At 33.9% G+C, this 18,586-nt stretch overlaps 1 protein-coding gene across 2 annotated transcripts in view; it reads left to right on the forward strand.

Annotated features, from left to right (window-relative positions):
• SPATA17 (spermatogenesis associated 17) overlaps positions 1-18,586 on the forward strand; it is a 90,762-nt gene that overhangs the window by 14,597 nt on the left and 57,579 nt on the right. For both annotated transcript variants that reach the window (XM_052673070.1, XM_052673078.1), the window contains one exon: positions 4,566-4,669. In XM_052673070.1, the coding sequence (XP_052529030.1) occupies positions 4,566-4,669 (104 nt within the window). The remainder of the gene's footprint in view (positions 1-4,565; positions 4,670-18,586) is intronic.

The following is an 18,586-nucleotide window of genomic DNA, read 5'->3' on the forward strand; positions in this document are numbered from 1 at the left end:
TCGTAATATTATTAAATGATTTATTTTGGTTTCCAGTCACTGGTCGAAAAGACATTTTTGATTTTGATATTAGAATTATTACACATGCTCACAGTTTTGAAGACAGTTACATCTCTGTCTCCCTGTATTGCATTTACTTGTAACCAGAACTGTCAGTTTCATCCTTGTGAGTTAAAAGAAAGAACTTGTTTTAATTAATTTTACTTTTGAGCACTACTTTGCAACATGATTCTGCCTCCTAAAAGATTTAAGATGCTATAAATTTTCAGCTGCAAAAATAATCCCTGGGAAAAAAAATATTTTCATGAGCAGATGGCTTTTGATATATCAAGGTTTTGCCATTTGTTTTAGTGCTTAAAATAAACGTTATTTATAAGACCACTTACATTTTGATGTTACTTAATGAGGAATATGCATCATTGATTTGACTAGCTTAAGAGGTCATTTAGAACTTGCCCGTTAACAAGCTGTAATCTGCTGAGCACACAATGACTTTGTTTAAAATTATCTGTTCAGTGCTGATCAATGACAATAATTGTTTTGTACCAATCACTGTTGAAACTTGCTAATTACTTTGAAGGGCATACACACTTGCCTCTTTTTTTCCAAGAAATTTTCAAACATTCACCTTGGAATTATAAAGAAATATAGTTGTAATACATTATAAGTCACTCCGAAAATAATGCCTCTTGTTTATTTCCCTGGAAATGACAACAGGTACAAATAGCACCGTAACACAGTTTGATAGCACAAATTCTTGGCTACAAAATTATTTTTCAACAGTTACCACCATTAGGTTTGTATATTTGCTAGTGATGAACAAGAGCCTGCACCCCATGCTCATAAAAATCTGCATTGGATGAGGTGAGCCGCTGTTTCAAAGCTGCTATGATGGCGTCATTGTTTGGAACATGTTGCCCACACTGCCCATGTTTCATCAGACCAAACAGGTGCAAGACAAAAGGCACCAAATTAAGATGTCACGTTACTACAAAAATAACACTTGCCCATTATTTAGCATTTATTAAGCATTCATTTAGAATGTTCACATTACAAGAGCCTCATTAACATAGCTGTGTAAAGTGCTCTTTTCCAAAGAGATTAGGCTTCAGTCTTCTGATTTCTGACACATATAATTAGTGAAGTAGAAATCAACAAGTGCTACTCCTAAAGTAATTTTATTATGTTAGCCCAGGACAGCAGAGGTGGGTGTTGGTGGTATGGCAGTAGCAGTTGAGCCTTCCTACCAGTATTTCATTACGTTTTGTTGCCGCAAGATGGCAGCCAAGGGGCAGCCTGACAAAATGGCGTCTGACATGGAAGTGCATATGAAGCCAAATAAGTGGAATTGAATTACTCCATGTGGAAAAAATGGCATCCATTGACATTCATCAATGCTTGCCAAACATTTATGGAGACCAAACGGCAGTGGTTGTGAGCACAATGAATGGTGGATACTGAGTCCCAGCAGTGGTGACAGTGATATGAAACACAAGCTGCTTACCAAATGGCTGAGCAAATATTAACAAGCACAGCATGCAGGCTCTTGTTCATTACTGGTGAAAACACTTAGTTAATGATAGTGATTATGTTGAAAAAATGTGTTTTCTAGCTGTGAATTTGCTCTATCAAATAGTTTTATTGTGCTTTTTGTAACTGTTGTAGTTTCCATGACAATAGATAGGAGGCATAATTTTCAGAGCAACTTATGCAGCATAAAATAATCTGTGATATAATGCAATGTTTCTTTCCTATGATTCATTCAGTGAGGCCATTCTAGACTGGAAGTGGTGTAAATAAAGTTAGAATGTGATGTTTAATTGGTACACTGAGCCTATTGGAGTTAATTATAGGTTTATGCAATTTTACTCTTTTTGGGTTTTGATCCTTTAACCAACAAATATCCAGTTCTGCATTTATAGCTGGAAGGTGAAGACTGTCAGAAATAGTTTCAAAGGGACCATAATCCTGCATTAATGAGCACACAGCTATATGGGAGCCAAGTTACTCTTGTTGAGAAATATTGAAGCCAAACAGAGAAACAAAGCTAAGATCCTTATTCACATGCAAAGGATTTTGCTTAATCCCACATCTCTGAAGGCATGCTCATGCTTTCCTCTTCCTATATCCCTTTTTAACCTGATGCACTTGTGCATGAGAAAGGGAGTTGTAAAGACTATGAAATTTACTACAATTTTTGTGCAAAGAAAGCATGTTTAGTGTGAACCTTTCTTGCTCCTGTGTTCAGCTGATTGCATGACATTTATTTCTATCAATGTCTAGAGATTGAACTCTTATTATTTATTTATTAAAAACAAAGAAACAACACATAGGTAAAAGAAAACACCAGCTTCTTATATTAGTTTTGAGTCTCATTTAAGAAGAGAGGAAAAGCATGGTAGTGCACAAAGGGAATGCTAACTCTAAAAGTAAATATTTTTCCTCATACCTTTAGTGAATCATTTTACTTTTTTGTGACATATCACTCACAGAGTTAGTGCAAGCTTTCCTGTCATACTTACTATATCTTACATAAAGAGATAATAATAACTGTACCACTAGGTGTTATCAGGTTAGATTAAATGCCTGTTTTTACCTTAAACAATAGTTTTGTGCTTGAAGAATGATACCAGAGGCAATGTTTAAAATTATGCAGTTGTTAATTAATCTTCATATAGATGGTTCCAGTACGTTATTGTTTTCACACAGAAAGTGGTGGCAGTTGCAAAATTACAGTAACTTTTGTTACCACAGTTAGCGATACACAGTTCGACTGCAAAGGAACTGGAAGGAGTAGAGACAGTTCTGCCTGTTTCCTAAGAGCTCTGCCCAAACTTGAAGTCACTCTGATCAGAGTCTGATTTGTGATTTGAGCAAGTGGCAGCCTTTTTCCCCCTTGCTTTCTTTCCTAAATCAAGCACAGTTTGTGATTCTCTTTCTGCCTCTTCTGCGTTATGCAACTTTGGAATAGAAGTTAGGGAAAGAAAGCAGTCAACAGCAGCAATAACAAAGTAGCAAAAAAAGGATTCACTCCACTTAAAAAGTTGTAGCTTGCTTCTGAGATTCTGGAAGGAGAAGAATTGATGCAAAAGGAAAACAAGAAAAACGTTCTTTGTAGACGCAGTGAAGAGTTGCATTTCTTATAACATTTATAGGCCAGAGGCCTACAGGAAAAGGAGAGCTCTTGGCAAATCTGAATCTTCTTTTTTTTTTTTTTTTCAATACATCTCGTTGAGATGGATAGCTTCTAACCATGAAGTTGCTCCTCCATAGCAAGACCTCAGACTTTTTTTTTTTAATTTATTTAGTAGATTTTGTTGTTCTGCTCTTATGTCTCATAAGATTTCAAAGCTACAAAGATCATGAGGTGTGAACTGGAACAGAAATAAAGTAAGGCAGAACTAAAGATGGAAATTGAGAAATTAATTTTGAAATACATTTGAAAGCAAGAGAAACAATACAAAGAAGAAACTAAATAATAATTTAGGTGGATAAATTCAAGGGTGGAAGAATGTAAATAAAGAGAAATTCAGACACTGAGCACAAGAAGTTTGTGAATCTATTTTTGAGATTTACTGATACAAAGTACACTGATCTGTTACAGTGTAGATAATGAAGTCTGAAAACAGCCCTCAGCATGACTGAAAAGAAGTTACGTTTTCCAGCAGCATCAGTATATGTGATGCAGTACAGAGGGATAGATATGACTAGCAAATGGTGGTTGTGATAATTAATGCTTCCCTTGCCTTTCCACAAAATATATAGCCAGTAAATCGTTTGAGAAACGTCATAATTAGTATTTTCACATATTGAGGGAATGTTTAAACTGTTTTGTTAAACTAAATACTCGGGGAGAGCCAGTACTTGGGGAGAGACTGAACTGTCTTTTTTTGAAACTGATGCATTTTAAAATGCATTAAGCTGAATCCTTTCTCATGAAGGACACTACATAATTTCTATTTTACCACAATGTCAGAATTAACTACAGATAAAGAGGTTTCCTTTTCTGGCTTAAGCTTCATCTGTTAGGCAGAAGGAATAACGTTTTGTTAGAAGACTGTAATTAATGTGTAACAAACAGACATGCATCATCTTATATGGGAAAGACTAACAGTTTGTAAATGATATTTTCAGAAATCCTCATTCACTGAGTTACTGGGAGTCTTTCTTTCAGTTTATAACATATCCAGAGCACAAAAGAGTGTACAGATCCTGTAATTTCAAAAAAAGGCACCTCTTCTTTTTACCATTCTGACATGAAGCAATGCCACTAGCAGCATTGTTAATAATAGCAGATGTTTCTTAACAACATAAACAGATGCAACATAAACAGTTACTTAAAATTTGATATTAGTTGATAATGTTGGCATTTAATAGTAAATTCATATCACCATTTAACTACAATATGTTACATCTTACCTGCATTTTCTTCACTTAAAGGTAGTGGTGCCTCTTCTTGATAGTGCTTTTAAGGACATCCTATTCTTTGGGAAATATAACAGTTATTTCATACACATAAAAACTTTCAATTTAAAATGTACTAAACAAGTCTTTATTTCTTGTAGATTCAGAAGAGATGGAGAGGGTATTATGTCCGAAAATATACCCATAATTACTATGCACTGAAGAAGTACCTGGGAGCCATTTCTCTGAATAATGAGATTGTCAGGTAAAGATAAAAACTTCATGTGATAGAATCTTAATTATCCCTTCCATTATCAAATATATGTGTATGTTTCAGTCATTGTTCTCTTTAATTCTAGTCCTATGCATGTTGTGCTACGTTCTCTTCTCATTTTGACCGTTATGAATTCTCATTTCTTTGAATTAACTGGAAATTCCTGCTTGTACCAGGTTAATAACAGAGGATTTGCCTCTTCACCTATATTCAAAAACTAATAGATCATTATGCTATAAATGTGATCTGTTGAACTGGATTTTTTTGTTGTTATTTTGTTTTGAAAATTGATTATTGACAAAGTATGAAAGTTGTATGTTTGAGTCTAAGATACATTCATGAGCCATTGTGTGAATATTAATTGACTTTAATTGGTATTTACCTATACTCAAGTTCTTATAATCATTTGGGAAAAAAATTAAAGCCCTGGTGTACCAGTATCCCAGCTTCTCATTCTGGTTCATTGGTGACTGTACACTATAGAAGGAAGATCAAAGTCTATTTAAGAAAACAAAGAAACTTGTGTTGAGAAGAGCAGGCCTATAAAACAAAGGCTCACATGGATTCTGTACACATTGGTTTAAGTACCAGAACATTCACAGTACATCAGAACCTCATTAGGCCTAAAGACCCTCAACTGTGGATGTGTGGGCAGACCTCAGGCCTTAAGAAAGACACTAGGTCTTTAGAATTCATATTCTGGAAGTCCCATGTAGGACACATGACAGAGACAGTTCAATCAGAATTCTGTTACAGAAAACAGCATATGCAATTTCTGTATGTAAAACACAAATTATCCAACTTTCTTAAATGCTACATATTAATTTATATTATTTTTCCCCAATTATTGTTGGTATTGTTGGTGTCCTCTTTGTCATAGCACTGAAATAACTCTTGCATTATATTGTTAGATGTAGTGAAATGTACTGATAACTGTCTATCCATGGTGTATTTAAATGTATGTTTGCACAGAATGTTTGATTACAACTCTGCAAAACTAAATTTAAAAAATCTTTTCAAGTGTATCTTCAAAACATCTGTCGTGTCTTCTTGTTCAGAATTCCCTAATATTTCTTTCAGTTCATTAAAAAAAACACAAACCACACAACAGTGCCTATAATTGTATAGATATTTTAATCAATATGTTTCTTGTCTTTAACAGGTAAGATGAATGGTGTAATTTTAGGTACTAGAAACTGTGTCAAAGTTGGCGTGTATGAGCTCTTGCTTGGCTATTGGTATATTGATATTCTGCTAATTTGAATTCTGCCTTCTGAAATTCAGAGAATAATTTCTAACTATCAGATTAAAAAATAAAATCAAATCTGTCTTTCAGATATAAAAAAAAAACCCAAAAAGATAAAAATGAGTTTTCTGGAAAATTTGGTCAAATAGACCATATCCTCTCAGTTTTAAAAATTCTTCACTTCTCAAGTCCACCCAAGAATTGCTGCAGTAATCTTTTGCTCAGGTATATTTGAAACTAATATGTATATTATCTTCAACATTATTTTGATTAAATCTAACAGATGCTTAGTGAAGATCAGGTGTAGGCCCTCAGCCAAACAGATTATTCCTGTCATTGGGCTAAGTTGCTGCCAACTGCTTTGGCCCCAAGGTGGCATGGTGTGTTTCCTACTAGGAATACTGAACAAGGTGGAGGAGGGATTCTCTGCATATTTCCATCCCCTAGTACATCAAAAGGGAGAGAACAACTTCATTGCTAATAGGTATCTCTGTATATATCAAATACAGCAACTTACATTGTTTGAAAGGAGCGCATTTATGAACTGGTTTTATTTCAGCTTCAGCATTATAGAAATGTATGTGTTTATGGACAGAGCCCCTTATTATACTTGTGCATTCAGATTAAACTACCTTTGAGTGTTTCACACCTCAAGAACACCAAGAAACAACAGAACCATGGTAATTGAGGCAATGCAATTATTTTATCATTTCTTATAGCCACATTCATCAGACTATATGCACTAGTGCTGTGACCGTGAAAGTAAAGAACTGAGTTTCTCCACAAATAGTACTGCAACCACAGTAAAAAAATAAACTGATTTTTAGAACTTCCATAGTATAAAAAAACGATCAACTAACCAAAAACCACACACTCTAAGTTTGTCATTTCAAAAATTTGTTTAAGCTCAAGGTATGCTGTAGTCCTAAACTGTACTGCAATATGTTTCTTAGTCTTCTATAAAAATGCTAATAGGTTTTTTATTTATCAACAACTACCTGGAATTAGATTGCAGGTTCTTTCAAGGTACCTCGTGGTCACCGGAACCAGAGGTTGTGCTTTGTTTTCTCTCCTTTCATTAGGGAGAAGCCTGTACCCACTTCACAGGAAGCTACTGTAGAATTTTGGACATTCTGTTAGATTGCAGCCTGGTATCTTAAAGGAATTGCTGACCGAAGTTTGTTGCCTTCTCTCTCATCTTTCCCCAGTTGTTTTTTTTTTTTTCCCATACAAGGCATTTCTTTTACCAGGAGGTAATCTCATCTGGTATCTACATCTTTACCTTCCAGCTTTAATACAAGCCGGCCTTATTTAATAGCTGCCCTCATTTAGTAACTGGACCTTTATCATTTGTCTTTACTGTGAAAGTCCCAGGAGAAAGTAAACTTAATAGAAGCTGCCCCAGTTTAAAGCCATAGAGGGATGTAATTAAGTTTAACAGAAATTGATTTAACAGAAATTGACCTAAAATATAATTAAATAATAATAGTCATATTATATGTGAGTTTGCGCACCTTAACAGGCTGCTTATCCTAACCTAAGGTGCTGTTTTTGTAAGAACTGGAGATAGCTGTCTGTGTTAGCTCCAAGACTGGCTGAAGAATAAAGGGCAGAACCAATAAGTTTAATGGCTGTAAAGTCTTCATACAGTCCTTAGTTGAGAAGTGATTCAAAGAATCCCTTGAGAGACAGCAAAAGAATGAATTTGTACACTGAGTTCTATCTTCATAAGGGCGTACTCAAATTTTTTCTTTGAATTTGTATTGTTTAGCTTCAGCATAACTTTGTAGTGAGTTTCTTAGTCCTAAATTCTGAAATTTGTGCAATTTGTGCTAGATTTTTGTAATAATTCTTCATATGTTGCACCCATTTGTATTTGAATAAATGCCGATGCAGACTGTATTCTGCCTGAATATAGACTAATTGGATGGTTGCATACATAAATGTATTAAAATTAATTTGATTATTTCTCATTAAAATTACTGTATTTCATGTTGAGGAAAAATACTTTGTTTTGAAACATTCTCAAAGCTACATTTAGCACCTCTGAGACTTGGCAAAATTGTTACAAAGGGAAATATGCCAAAAGCAATTAGCATAGACTATAAGCTAAGTCCATATGATATGTTAGAATTTTGTTTTATGTGAAGGTGTTTCCAATCCATGATAAGAAAATGGACATCACATAAATTAGCATGCTAGTGCCATTGTATCAAAATAACTTATGGATAACGTCAGTTGTCCAACTGTGTGATTAACTTAGACTTCTCTGTCTAAGGTTATCTGCACACTGGCCTTTAAGCTACCGTAAAGCAACTTTGCTGTATGTCAGGTGTGCAACTGGAGATAAGATTTTGGGATGTCGTGCTCCTTTTGCTGATGAATGGCACCATTCAGTTTTTCCTAGGTATACAACTCAATAAGATAGCACTATCAGAAAACTAGCAAAGCGTTGGCCGAGTGCTGGTGTAGGGGGTTCCTTTATAATCAAGGCAGGTAGTTTAGTCTTTGCTTTTGAATAAACACTGACTTACATATAGCAGACTAAGACCAAGTCTAGTTTTAGCACGTATTATAGTGTATGTAAGCACTGTTAACTCATGAATTTCACACACTGAGAAGATTGACACCAATTTTTTTCTCTTTTCTTGTTGGCTCTTGTAATAAAAGGGTCTTGAGTGTAGCCCTTGTGTTTGACTTTCATCGAAGTTAGACTAGATGTTCTATCAGCAGATTTATAATCACAGTCATCATTAAATCTTCTTCAGATAATCATAGAATCATAGAATCATAGAATCACCAAGGTTGGAAAAGACCTAAAAGATCACCCAGTCCAACCATTCACCTATTCCCAATAGCTCCCACTAAATAATGCCAAGGAAACAGATAATGCTAAATGATAAAAATCACTTACTTGGTAATACATATATTTACAAATCCTTTATGCAGTCTAATTATTTTATAATCTTATTGAACAGTGAAATATGGTACTGTTGTATGTTGCTGGTTATCTAATCCAGTGTTTGGCTTTTCTGCAAATATGCTTGATCTTGTAGCATGGAGAAAAAGTAAGAGTATTGGGTTTATTCTTGATTGCTTCTTGGAGCATTTCTCAGTTTTATTTACTTTTAACATGAGAAGCACTTTGCTTCTTAAAACTTTTGAGGTATTGCTGTTTCCTACAAGAGGGTTTGAAATAAATCATCTGTTGTCATACTAATATGAGGAGAACTTGTTCAGCGTCCATCTGTCTGATTCTTTCTGTTAAAGATAAGTCCAGGTGCTGGCTATTTTCTCAAGTGTCAAAGTATTTTGAAGAATGCATATATTTTCTTATAATTCAATTAAAACGTTCCTCCTCATTGACTGCAGAAGCAATTGATTCTATAGTCTATTTTCAATTAGTGCCAAAGCCTTTCAGACAGCTCCTTGGAGTTCTTAAAACAATAAAAAGCTCATTTTTGTAATGTTGTCTTTCGCTTTATGCTTAATTATCTAATTTATCTTTAACCCATCTTCCTTTTCTTGTCTTCAAAGATGTCTAAAGGAAACAGATTAGAGTTTTTAAGTTATTTGCCTGTAATTAGAATTTTCTGAATGTAAACATATCCTGTCAGCTTTCTCTGGGAGCCATAGAAACAGAGATAAGTGCCAAATATGCTTTCTTTCATTTGAATATTAATCTTGAGTGATAGTTTCTGTAACTTGAGCTATCTATGCCTTTTCTAGAGAATTTTAGCTGTAACTGCTAGATGTGGTAAGAAACACGGAACTAGAATCACTGAAGTTCTTCTTTGTGATTTGATCTAGTTTACTGTGAACGGTATCAAATGTGTGCACTAACGTAAGTGGGAATTAGATCAAAGAAAAGCTTTAAGAGAATCATTTTAAAGTTTTAAATCTAGTTAGATTATCTAGAGTCATGTATATTGTTATTGCTGTTCCTTCTTAAATGTGTTGTCCGTAAGTCTATCTTTCAGCATGGTTTCAGAGCATTAAAAAAATCCATGAGAAGTTAGCCCATTTTCAGGTCTTCCCTTTACCTACCTTTATAGATATTAACACAGTTGCACCTACACATATGATTTTATACAGCATATGTGCTTGTATTCCTATAGGCTTTCAATAATACATTTTGCAAACCAAGACTTTTTAGATGAAGTTTTTTCTTTTTAGTTTGGTCATGAAATTGAAATAAACTGGCTAAAGCTATAAAACAAGCAATATCTTGTTTTATCTGCATAGGAAAATAATTTCTGATTGCACTGAGAATAAGATAGGAACCAATATGATTACACAGAAAGCTAAATAGCTAAATTTCTAGTGCGGATTCAGCTACGTACACCTCAGGCTTATTCTATATAAGTCTTATTCTATATAAGTCTCTCTTGAGGAAGTGATATGTTAGCCAGTTCTGTGTAATATAGAACAACTTCTTCAGATAAACCTGAATAACCTAGGTAATGTAAGTAATTGGTTTGACTATACTCTTTAAAAATATGAAGGCTGTTTTTTCTTATGTATTTTTGTATAGCAGTAAGCTCACCATTTGGATTAAGAGGTTAAATATTAAGCTTTATTTCACCTATATCCAAAGCAAAGTTTTTAATTAGAGTTTGTAGAAAGAAATTTTAGGTCCTGACATTCAGTCATTGAACTGCATTTATTTTGATCTAGGTGTCTTAAAATTACTGAGATCTTATAAAACATTTTCTATATAGACTGACTAATCCTAGAATTTCATATTGTCCTACAAAGAGAGGCTTCATGGTTTTATGTTTTGGCTGAAGCAGTATCTTTGCTGTAAAATAAGTAGAAAAGGGGAAGAGGCACAGTTTCATTAAGCTCTAACATATCATTGACTGTCAGGTAGGTCTTGTTATGCTGTCCATCCTCATTTAACTATCCCACAAGATCTCTTAATGAAGTTAAGCCCCAAGTTCACTCCAGTAATTCTGTGGCAAGAGTTTGTGCAATGTAACAATTCATCACTTGTCAGGAAGGCACTTTTAGTTTATACATTTAATAAGGGCATCCTCTAGCTTGGTTAATTAGAAGTGAACAGTTTGCATATTTACTAAATGCGGAGTGTCATTGCCACCACGGCCTATTGCCTACATGAATTATTTCTCTATCTGCAATAAACAGCTGGGTAATTATTACTGCCATAATCAGATAAATTCCCTCTGTAAGGCTTTTCTTACATGGCAATTCTTTGAACTCATCCAAAGCTGAACAAAATTTATGAACTCCAGCAGCTAGGCCACTTTTTCATAGTCTAGTGTCCCTGTTCCCTATTTCAAGGACATGTAGAATACTATAAATATTGTGTAAATTAGGAGCATAAATATGATTACCTAAAGATTACATATTAATAAACTTGATTTTCAAAATACAATTTTCAGTTTGTAACTGATTAAATTATAGCAGTTCTGGTTTTATCTAATTGTAGAGACATGACAGGCCATCTATATACAGGCTATACTCAGTTATCAGGGAAGAGCTCTACCACTTGAAGACTAAGGACTGTTGAGAAAGTATATCGATATTTTTTCATGCACATTTTGGAGAACTAGAAATGTCATACGTTTATGAAACTAGAAAAATGACATTTTATATGCCATTTACTGAACTTATGTAAGGCAGTACATTTGTCACTAAAAAAAAGGTGGTTCTTTTGGTTTGCAACTTTCAGCTTAATAATGAAGCGTAAAATATAAATGTGTGAATTTGGTACCTTAGAAAATCACATATTTTGTTTACTAAAGCAATCTGTATGCAAATGGCTAAGTAACTAATCTTGTTCTACATTGTCCAAGTAGTCCATTTTGTTCTACTGATGGTCAAGTTTGATTTTTTTTTCTTCTAATGATGCTCAGAACACTCTTCTACTCTGAATCACATGGTCTAGTCTAAATTCAGATCCATCAACTTCATATCCATCAACAACACTTTTATAACAATACTTCTTTTAGTTCAGTAACCTTTGGTTAAACACCAACAGTCTAGTTTGATTTGATATCTCCAAAAAATGGAAAATACCATCTGTATGCTACTGCAGAAGTTAATTTTCTTATGTCCCATATTTCTCTGCTGAATTGCTTTAATTTCTTCTTCAAACCATTGCTTCTTTTTATATCCTCCTTTGGTAGACTGAAAACTCATTTAATATCAAAAATTCATACATTAATATAGCCACTTTTTTGATTTCTGTTTGATAAAGAAATAAAAATATCCAACATTTTTATTCTGATGGATTGTCAGTTTGTATATTAATTTATATACCTTTTCATCACAGGATCATAGAAAAGCTTCAGTTCTGTGAGTCCTATTCGTAATACCCCTCTACAAGACATAGTATACTTCGTCATACTGTGAGCATGATTTTTTTTAAGCTGTGTAAACCATTTCCCTATTGTTATCCTCCTTTCAAATTCTTCATACTCTTCACCTTGTAGGGATAATTACATGAATCCATTAAGCTGTTTATCCTTGACAGTGAAGCTAAATCCCAGTTCTTTTACCTTGAACTTCACGGTTCCTGCTGTCTTCAAAACAAAGCAGCACAGGAGAGTTTAAGAAAAGCAAGATTTTCAACTTTTATTTCTCCAATTAGGCTTTTCTTTTATTGTCCAATTTACTGGCTTATTGAAAACATTCACAGCTTCTTCTGTCAGACTAATCTGATCTTCCAGGTGCATGATGCCCAAAGTGATCCAGTACTCATTAGCCTGCTTGTACTTAGTGGTTGGAGGCCTCACCACCATTCTGCACCTTTGGACTTATTTACTCAAGGAAGGATGTAGTACTCCAAGTAACAAATTATATGCTTAAGTATAGACAATAAAATCTAAACATCAGCTGTACTACTTAGGCATGAATAATTAGATGCCTAAATCTGTAATGGACTATACTGTTTTATATAGAAGAAACAAAATTTCAGATAATAGAACTTTAATTTTGATTGTCTCATAACCTAAAAAATGTCTGATTTTTGAGATCTTGATTACATAACATTTTCAATATATTCTAGCATTTCTGAATAATTGAGATCTAGCTGATAATAGTGGCCAATTAGCCACTGCCTTGAATTGTACTGCATATGAGTAGTACTGCAGTACTTCAAAATATTAGATCTCTCCTAAAATGACTGCATTTTTTATTTAAAAGATATAGTTCTCTGTGTTATTTTTCATAGTGTTTGTGACATCACAGATGCTCAGGTGGCCACACAAACTCTATACACAAATTTATTTGGGAATTTGAGAAAGCCATCAGGTACAGTAAAAATCATTAGAGTGTTGTGAGATTTGGCATTAGTGCTGTGCTCTACATAATGGGTTAGTATATAAAAGCTCTGTCTGCCTTGCCATTGTAAGACATATTTAATGTGAAAAATGTATACCAAACATATGCAGACTTTAAATATCAAAATAAATAAAAAATGTGAGTCAGTCAGTAAGCTTTTAAGTCTAATTGTTGCTTAAAACTTTGAGAAGGAAAATCAACTTAGCTGATGACTTTTAGTCATCACCTAGTGATTTAAAATCAACCTATATGTTGCCAGGTATCATATGTTAAGGTAAAAGAAATATATACCTGTATATATTGTCCTGCACTGCAGCAGAAAGGTAACAGCTTAAAAGGGTGTATTGTATCAGGAACAACTTACTACAACTGCATAGAATAGCAACGTGCTTTCCCGTTGCTATTACTGTGCAGATGGTAGCGTGCACAGTCTGCTGGAAATTGCAGTGCCAAAAAACAACAGATACTTTCACATTATATTCACTGAGAACTTTCATTGGTAGCTGGCTATCTTTAGACATCTTCATTCGTGTGTTGCAGGAAAAATTAAGAACTTGACAGCTCTGTTAGCAGCTTAGCCCTGACGCTGTGCTAGAAATGACCACTTCTGCTGCACTGCCATTAGAATAATTGTGTGTCAGGGCTGTGTAATCCATTCAGGACCAAATCAGCTTTGTTACCCCTAATTACTAATTTCACTATTTAGACTAATCAGGCTGATTTATCGTGACAAGCACCCACTTGAAAAAAGCCTGCCCATAGCTTGCTTCTACCTGTTAGAGTTAGCTGTATTAGCATAAAACTGAGCAGAAATAAAGTTGAAACAGGATACTTGGATACAGTTCCTCAACCAGTGGAAACTTCAGTACTGTCAATATTCTTATGCCACATCCATAACGGGTGAGTTTATAACTTTAAATCAAAATAGTTAAGCTAACAAAACTTCAGTGTTTAAATCATGCCTTTTTTATTTAGACCAGTATGTTAATTTTACGTATTTCCAGAAAGTTAAATAATTTAGTAGCTTTTAAATATGTGTATGGAAAAACCCTATATGAGTTGAAACCTTACTTAGAAAATTCTGTGTAACGAATTAAGGAAAACATTCCCTTTTTATTTATAAAGTGGCTATGTTACCCATGACTTCAAAAGCCATTGCACTCTGTTGAGTAACTGTGCAGCAGTTGAAATTGGAAGGATAAGAAGGGTACATCAGTCTGTTCTTTCCTATCAGCTGATACATGCTGTGTCCTGATCTCCTGATCTGCGCAAGGTGTTCATTCACTGTATGCCCTTCACTGCTGTGTTCATCACATTTCCTACGTAGCATATTGATCAGATGGTGGACTTTGACAGTTGAACTGGTATGTCACTTAATTCCACTGGTACACTGTGTGATTAAAGAAAGGTGGGCAGAATGTGTTCTGCTGTGCACAAATGATAATGGGATTTTAAGGTGTAACAATTTTTTTTCTTTAAAATTAATAATTACAGAATCCATTGGATGTTTTTGCTTTTGCTTGTTATTATTAGTTTCCTGTTCACTACACTGCAATGACAAACCAGTTACAGTCCTCCAAATTTTGAAAAGACACGTCATTGTTAAGTTTATATAATTAGTTTTGTGATAGGTGTTTAATTTGACCTCATAGCCCTAATAGCTGTCCTAATACCTCCTCAGAATTGACATTGACCCTGCTCTCTGAATCTGTAGAATTTCTAAATCCCAATTAGAATTTCAGAAAACTAATCCACTCTGCCAGGTTAATGTATCCTTTGAACTTAAAATCTGTTTTGAACATCAGTATCTTTAGCTCTTCTAGACTGAAATTGTAACAAGTTCAGGATTATATTTTAATTCTAGATGAACATACTTGTTATTCCTATAAGTAAACTCTTTCCTCTGTTTCTTCCTGAGCCACATGCTTTTTAAAAACATATCTACATTATTAAAGTTCTCCCTTTCATTTTCTCAGCTATACAGCACTTGTCTTCATAAGACAGCACTGTGAACACAACATACATAACAGAATCAAAAACTGAATATCCTACAGTTTGCTGTCTCTTGCAGCAGTCTCTATTGTAGTCAGTTCATGGCAATTCCACCAATGCTAAGAATTTGGAAAGTATGCTCCTTTTTCAAGTCTTCTTTCAAAAGGCATATCTTATTTTTATTTTAACCAGATAGCTTATTTGCTGATATTTTCTTCTTGAATTACATTTTAGACATGTAAAATGCATGCTAAGCTGCAAACTTTGGGTGCCTTTAGAGCTTTATTGCTTTGTTTGCATATAACAACATGTAACAATGGAACCTGCTTCAACCTTTTTGGAGCAATTGCAGGTAGCCTGGAAAGTGTTTTGGTCTAAAGGCTCACCAGATAGTTGACAATCAGTATCATAATCTGATTGTCACCAGCCCACATTGTTTGTAAACTGTTTGTATGAGGTTGGTAATTTCCATTACAAGCATAATCACTTGTGAGAAAATAACTACTTATCCAATGGACATCTGATTTTCCCTTTACATCTCCATTCAGCACTCTTCAATAACCTTCAGCCATTTGTGTACTGTCACTAGATCTCCAGGAATACTATTAGTGTAGATTTCTCCTTTTCCTTGATCCTCTAAAAACAAAAACAAGTGGAATGACAATTGTTCCTTTCTCATCTTTTATGTTTACAGAATGGTCATGAGGACATTCAGGCTGCATGTGTGAACACAGGTTATATTGCTGAGTATTATGCTTTTGAGCATAAGGCCACATGAACAAATGCACGAGGCAGTAATACATAGAGGCAGCACATGCATTACAGTAATATAAGCACCCATTATTAACTGAGAACTCTTCAGTGCTATATGAATATAATACCTTTAAATACTTACAAGTATTACTTCTTGTCTGAATCTTTTGCATAATCCATCAGTTTCCTGATGTTTGAGAGCTGTTAAAGCTATTATTTAAGCTTTTTTTTTTGGCCTTTATTTCAAACTTATAAGATGTTGAAAACTTTAGAAAGTAGTACACAAATGTATATATACTACTTATAAGTACTACTTATAAATATATATATATATACTTATATATATATACTTACATATATTTATACAATATATATACTTATATATACTACTTATAAGTACATACTACATATGTATACATACTACTTATGTTGTAGCAAATCACACCTTTAAAATACTCAACAGGATATATATATATACATTATTTTTGCAGGATTCATGGGTCTGAGCATTGAATGTTATGTAAAACAGAGCTGAGTTGATTCTTGTTTTCAACAAAATGATCATATGCCAGAATTACTCCGAAGAGTGAGTTTTCTCTTTTTGAAAACAATGGGATTTCATCATTACAAAGAAGCAAACACCTACCCTTCTATTTAAAAAACAAAAGCCACAGTGCATATGTAAACTAATGCGTATATCTGCAACCAATCTGCTATAAACATTTTAATTTTACACTAGCTGAAGTCTACCTAGCAAAGTAATGATAAACTGCAGAAGCACTTTCTGGACCTTTAATCACTATATGTTTTGTTATATTTCAAGCAAATACACTCTGAAATCCTCTGTGATTTCCAGCAGAAGGAACAGTGTTTATGACTGCCTTACCAATGAGTGGTTTAAATTTCAGCTGTGTGAATAAAACTATCTGGTACATATTTGAGAACAAATAATATACTTTTAAGAATTGGTTAATCCCAGATTTCACTGGGCAAGACCGCACAGTTGCAAATGTGTCACATGACATGGCAGTACACATCATAGCAGAGAGGAGCAGGGTGTTACAAAGCCTTTCTGTTTGCTCAGTAAATCTGAGCAGATTCATTCAGGTATTCTGAACTAGGCTGAGGATGATGAAGCTGTCTGACACAGCTAACGCAAGAGTAGTGTGTATGTTCTGTTAAAGTTCTGTCTTTAAACTATAGCCCTCTCTATAAACTACTTGTACATCCTGGACTGCTCTCTCTATATAGGCCTCATTTTTTACCCAAGTATAATAGGTAAAAGTAAAATCATATCATCACAACAAGTCACACTGTATTCTCATATACACCAGTGTAATGTGAAATCAAGTGGCATGCAGTTGTGTACCAGAAGTGTTGTCCCACTAATTTCATTTTCAGTTCCATACTCTCTGTTTGAGGAGGGAGGATGATAGATAGTCAGGAAAGTAAAATTGATTTAGTTTTTCTCCTTTTATGCTAAGATTGCCTACTGCTATTTTCCTGGAATTTTATGATTTGGAGTCTGAACTGTTCAAATTCACAATAACTTTATACTCTGAGTACTATTGATCAACTATTGATTTTCCTGGATTCTCTTTTGTTTAATAAATATTACAATTTTATTATGTCTATCTCATCAAAGGATCACAGAATTTAAGTGGAAGTGCATACGGAATGCAATTGTTTGATGAAGTTAATAAATGTAGGTCAGTGTGAATTTGTAAAATGTTGCAGTTCTCTGCAGAATTATGAAAATCTGTATACTGCTGAAATCATCACTTCAAGACCTTTCCAAAAGTGCATGGAACAATATTATGTGTGTATTTTTAACCTTTATACAGACAGCAGGAGTACTGTCAACCAAATTTGCATCTCATAGCTGGAACCAGCACTGCTGCCTACTGCATAATGAAGTATCAGAATAACAATAAGTTACCTTGTCATATGAAAATGTTTTATTGTCAAACTATATAAAGCAAATAATTTTGTCATTAACAAATCAATAGCTACTTTACAGATTTATTTGTTTTCTTTGCGCACCTACATTGATAATGCTATGCTTGATTTCAATTACTTGGAGTATTCTGTATTACAAAGAAAATGCACTTTATATTACCTACATATTCACTTTTTAAGCAAAAAAGTGCATGGTAAGGTTGTGCTAATTAACACTGATATTCTTTGGACTTTTTTCAAGTAATGAGAAAGCACTATATTTGTCAAAACTTATACATATTTCCTTTAAAATGGTATTATATAAAAATCAGTTTGATAGAAACTCTAGTTAAAGTAGGCAGACAGGAGAAGCCAGGTTTGTAGGAAGATACAGTAGATGACGTTAAAAAACTTAGATATGCTTTAAGACAACGAGAAAATTATGTTAAAAAATTACCAATTTTTTACTTATAAGTTAGTTTAAATATTCCAACTATGAACCATGTAAAAGACAGATTATTTGCAAAAACAAAACAAGATTACTAATTAACCTAGAACATGTTATACATTTACAGAACCCTTTTTCTCTCAACAAATTTGATGCAAGCCAAAGTATTTTTCCATATTCAGTTCTCCTCCTTGAACCATTAAAGGTTTATCCTGAAACAAAT

Source organism: Tympanuchus pallidicinctus, unplaced genomic scaffold (genome assembly GCF_026119805.1).
Source record: "Tympanuchus pallidicinctus isolate F22 unplaced genomic scaffold, pur_lepc_1.0 scaffold1, whole genome shotgun sequence".
Classification (NCBI taxonomy): domain Eukaryota; kingdom Metazoa; phylum Chordata; class Aves; order Galliformes; family Phasianidae; genus Tympanuchus; species Tympanuchus pallidicinctus.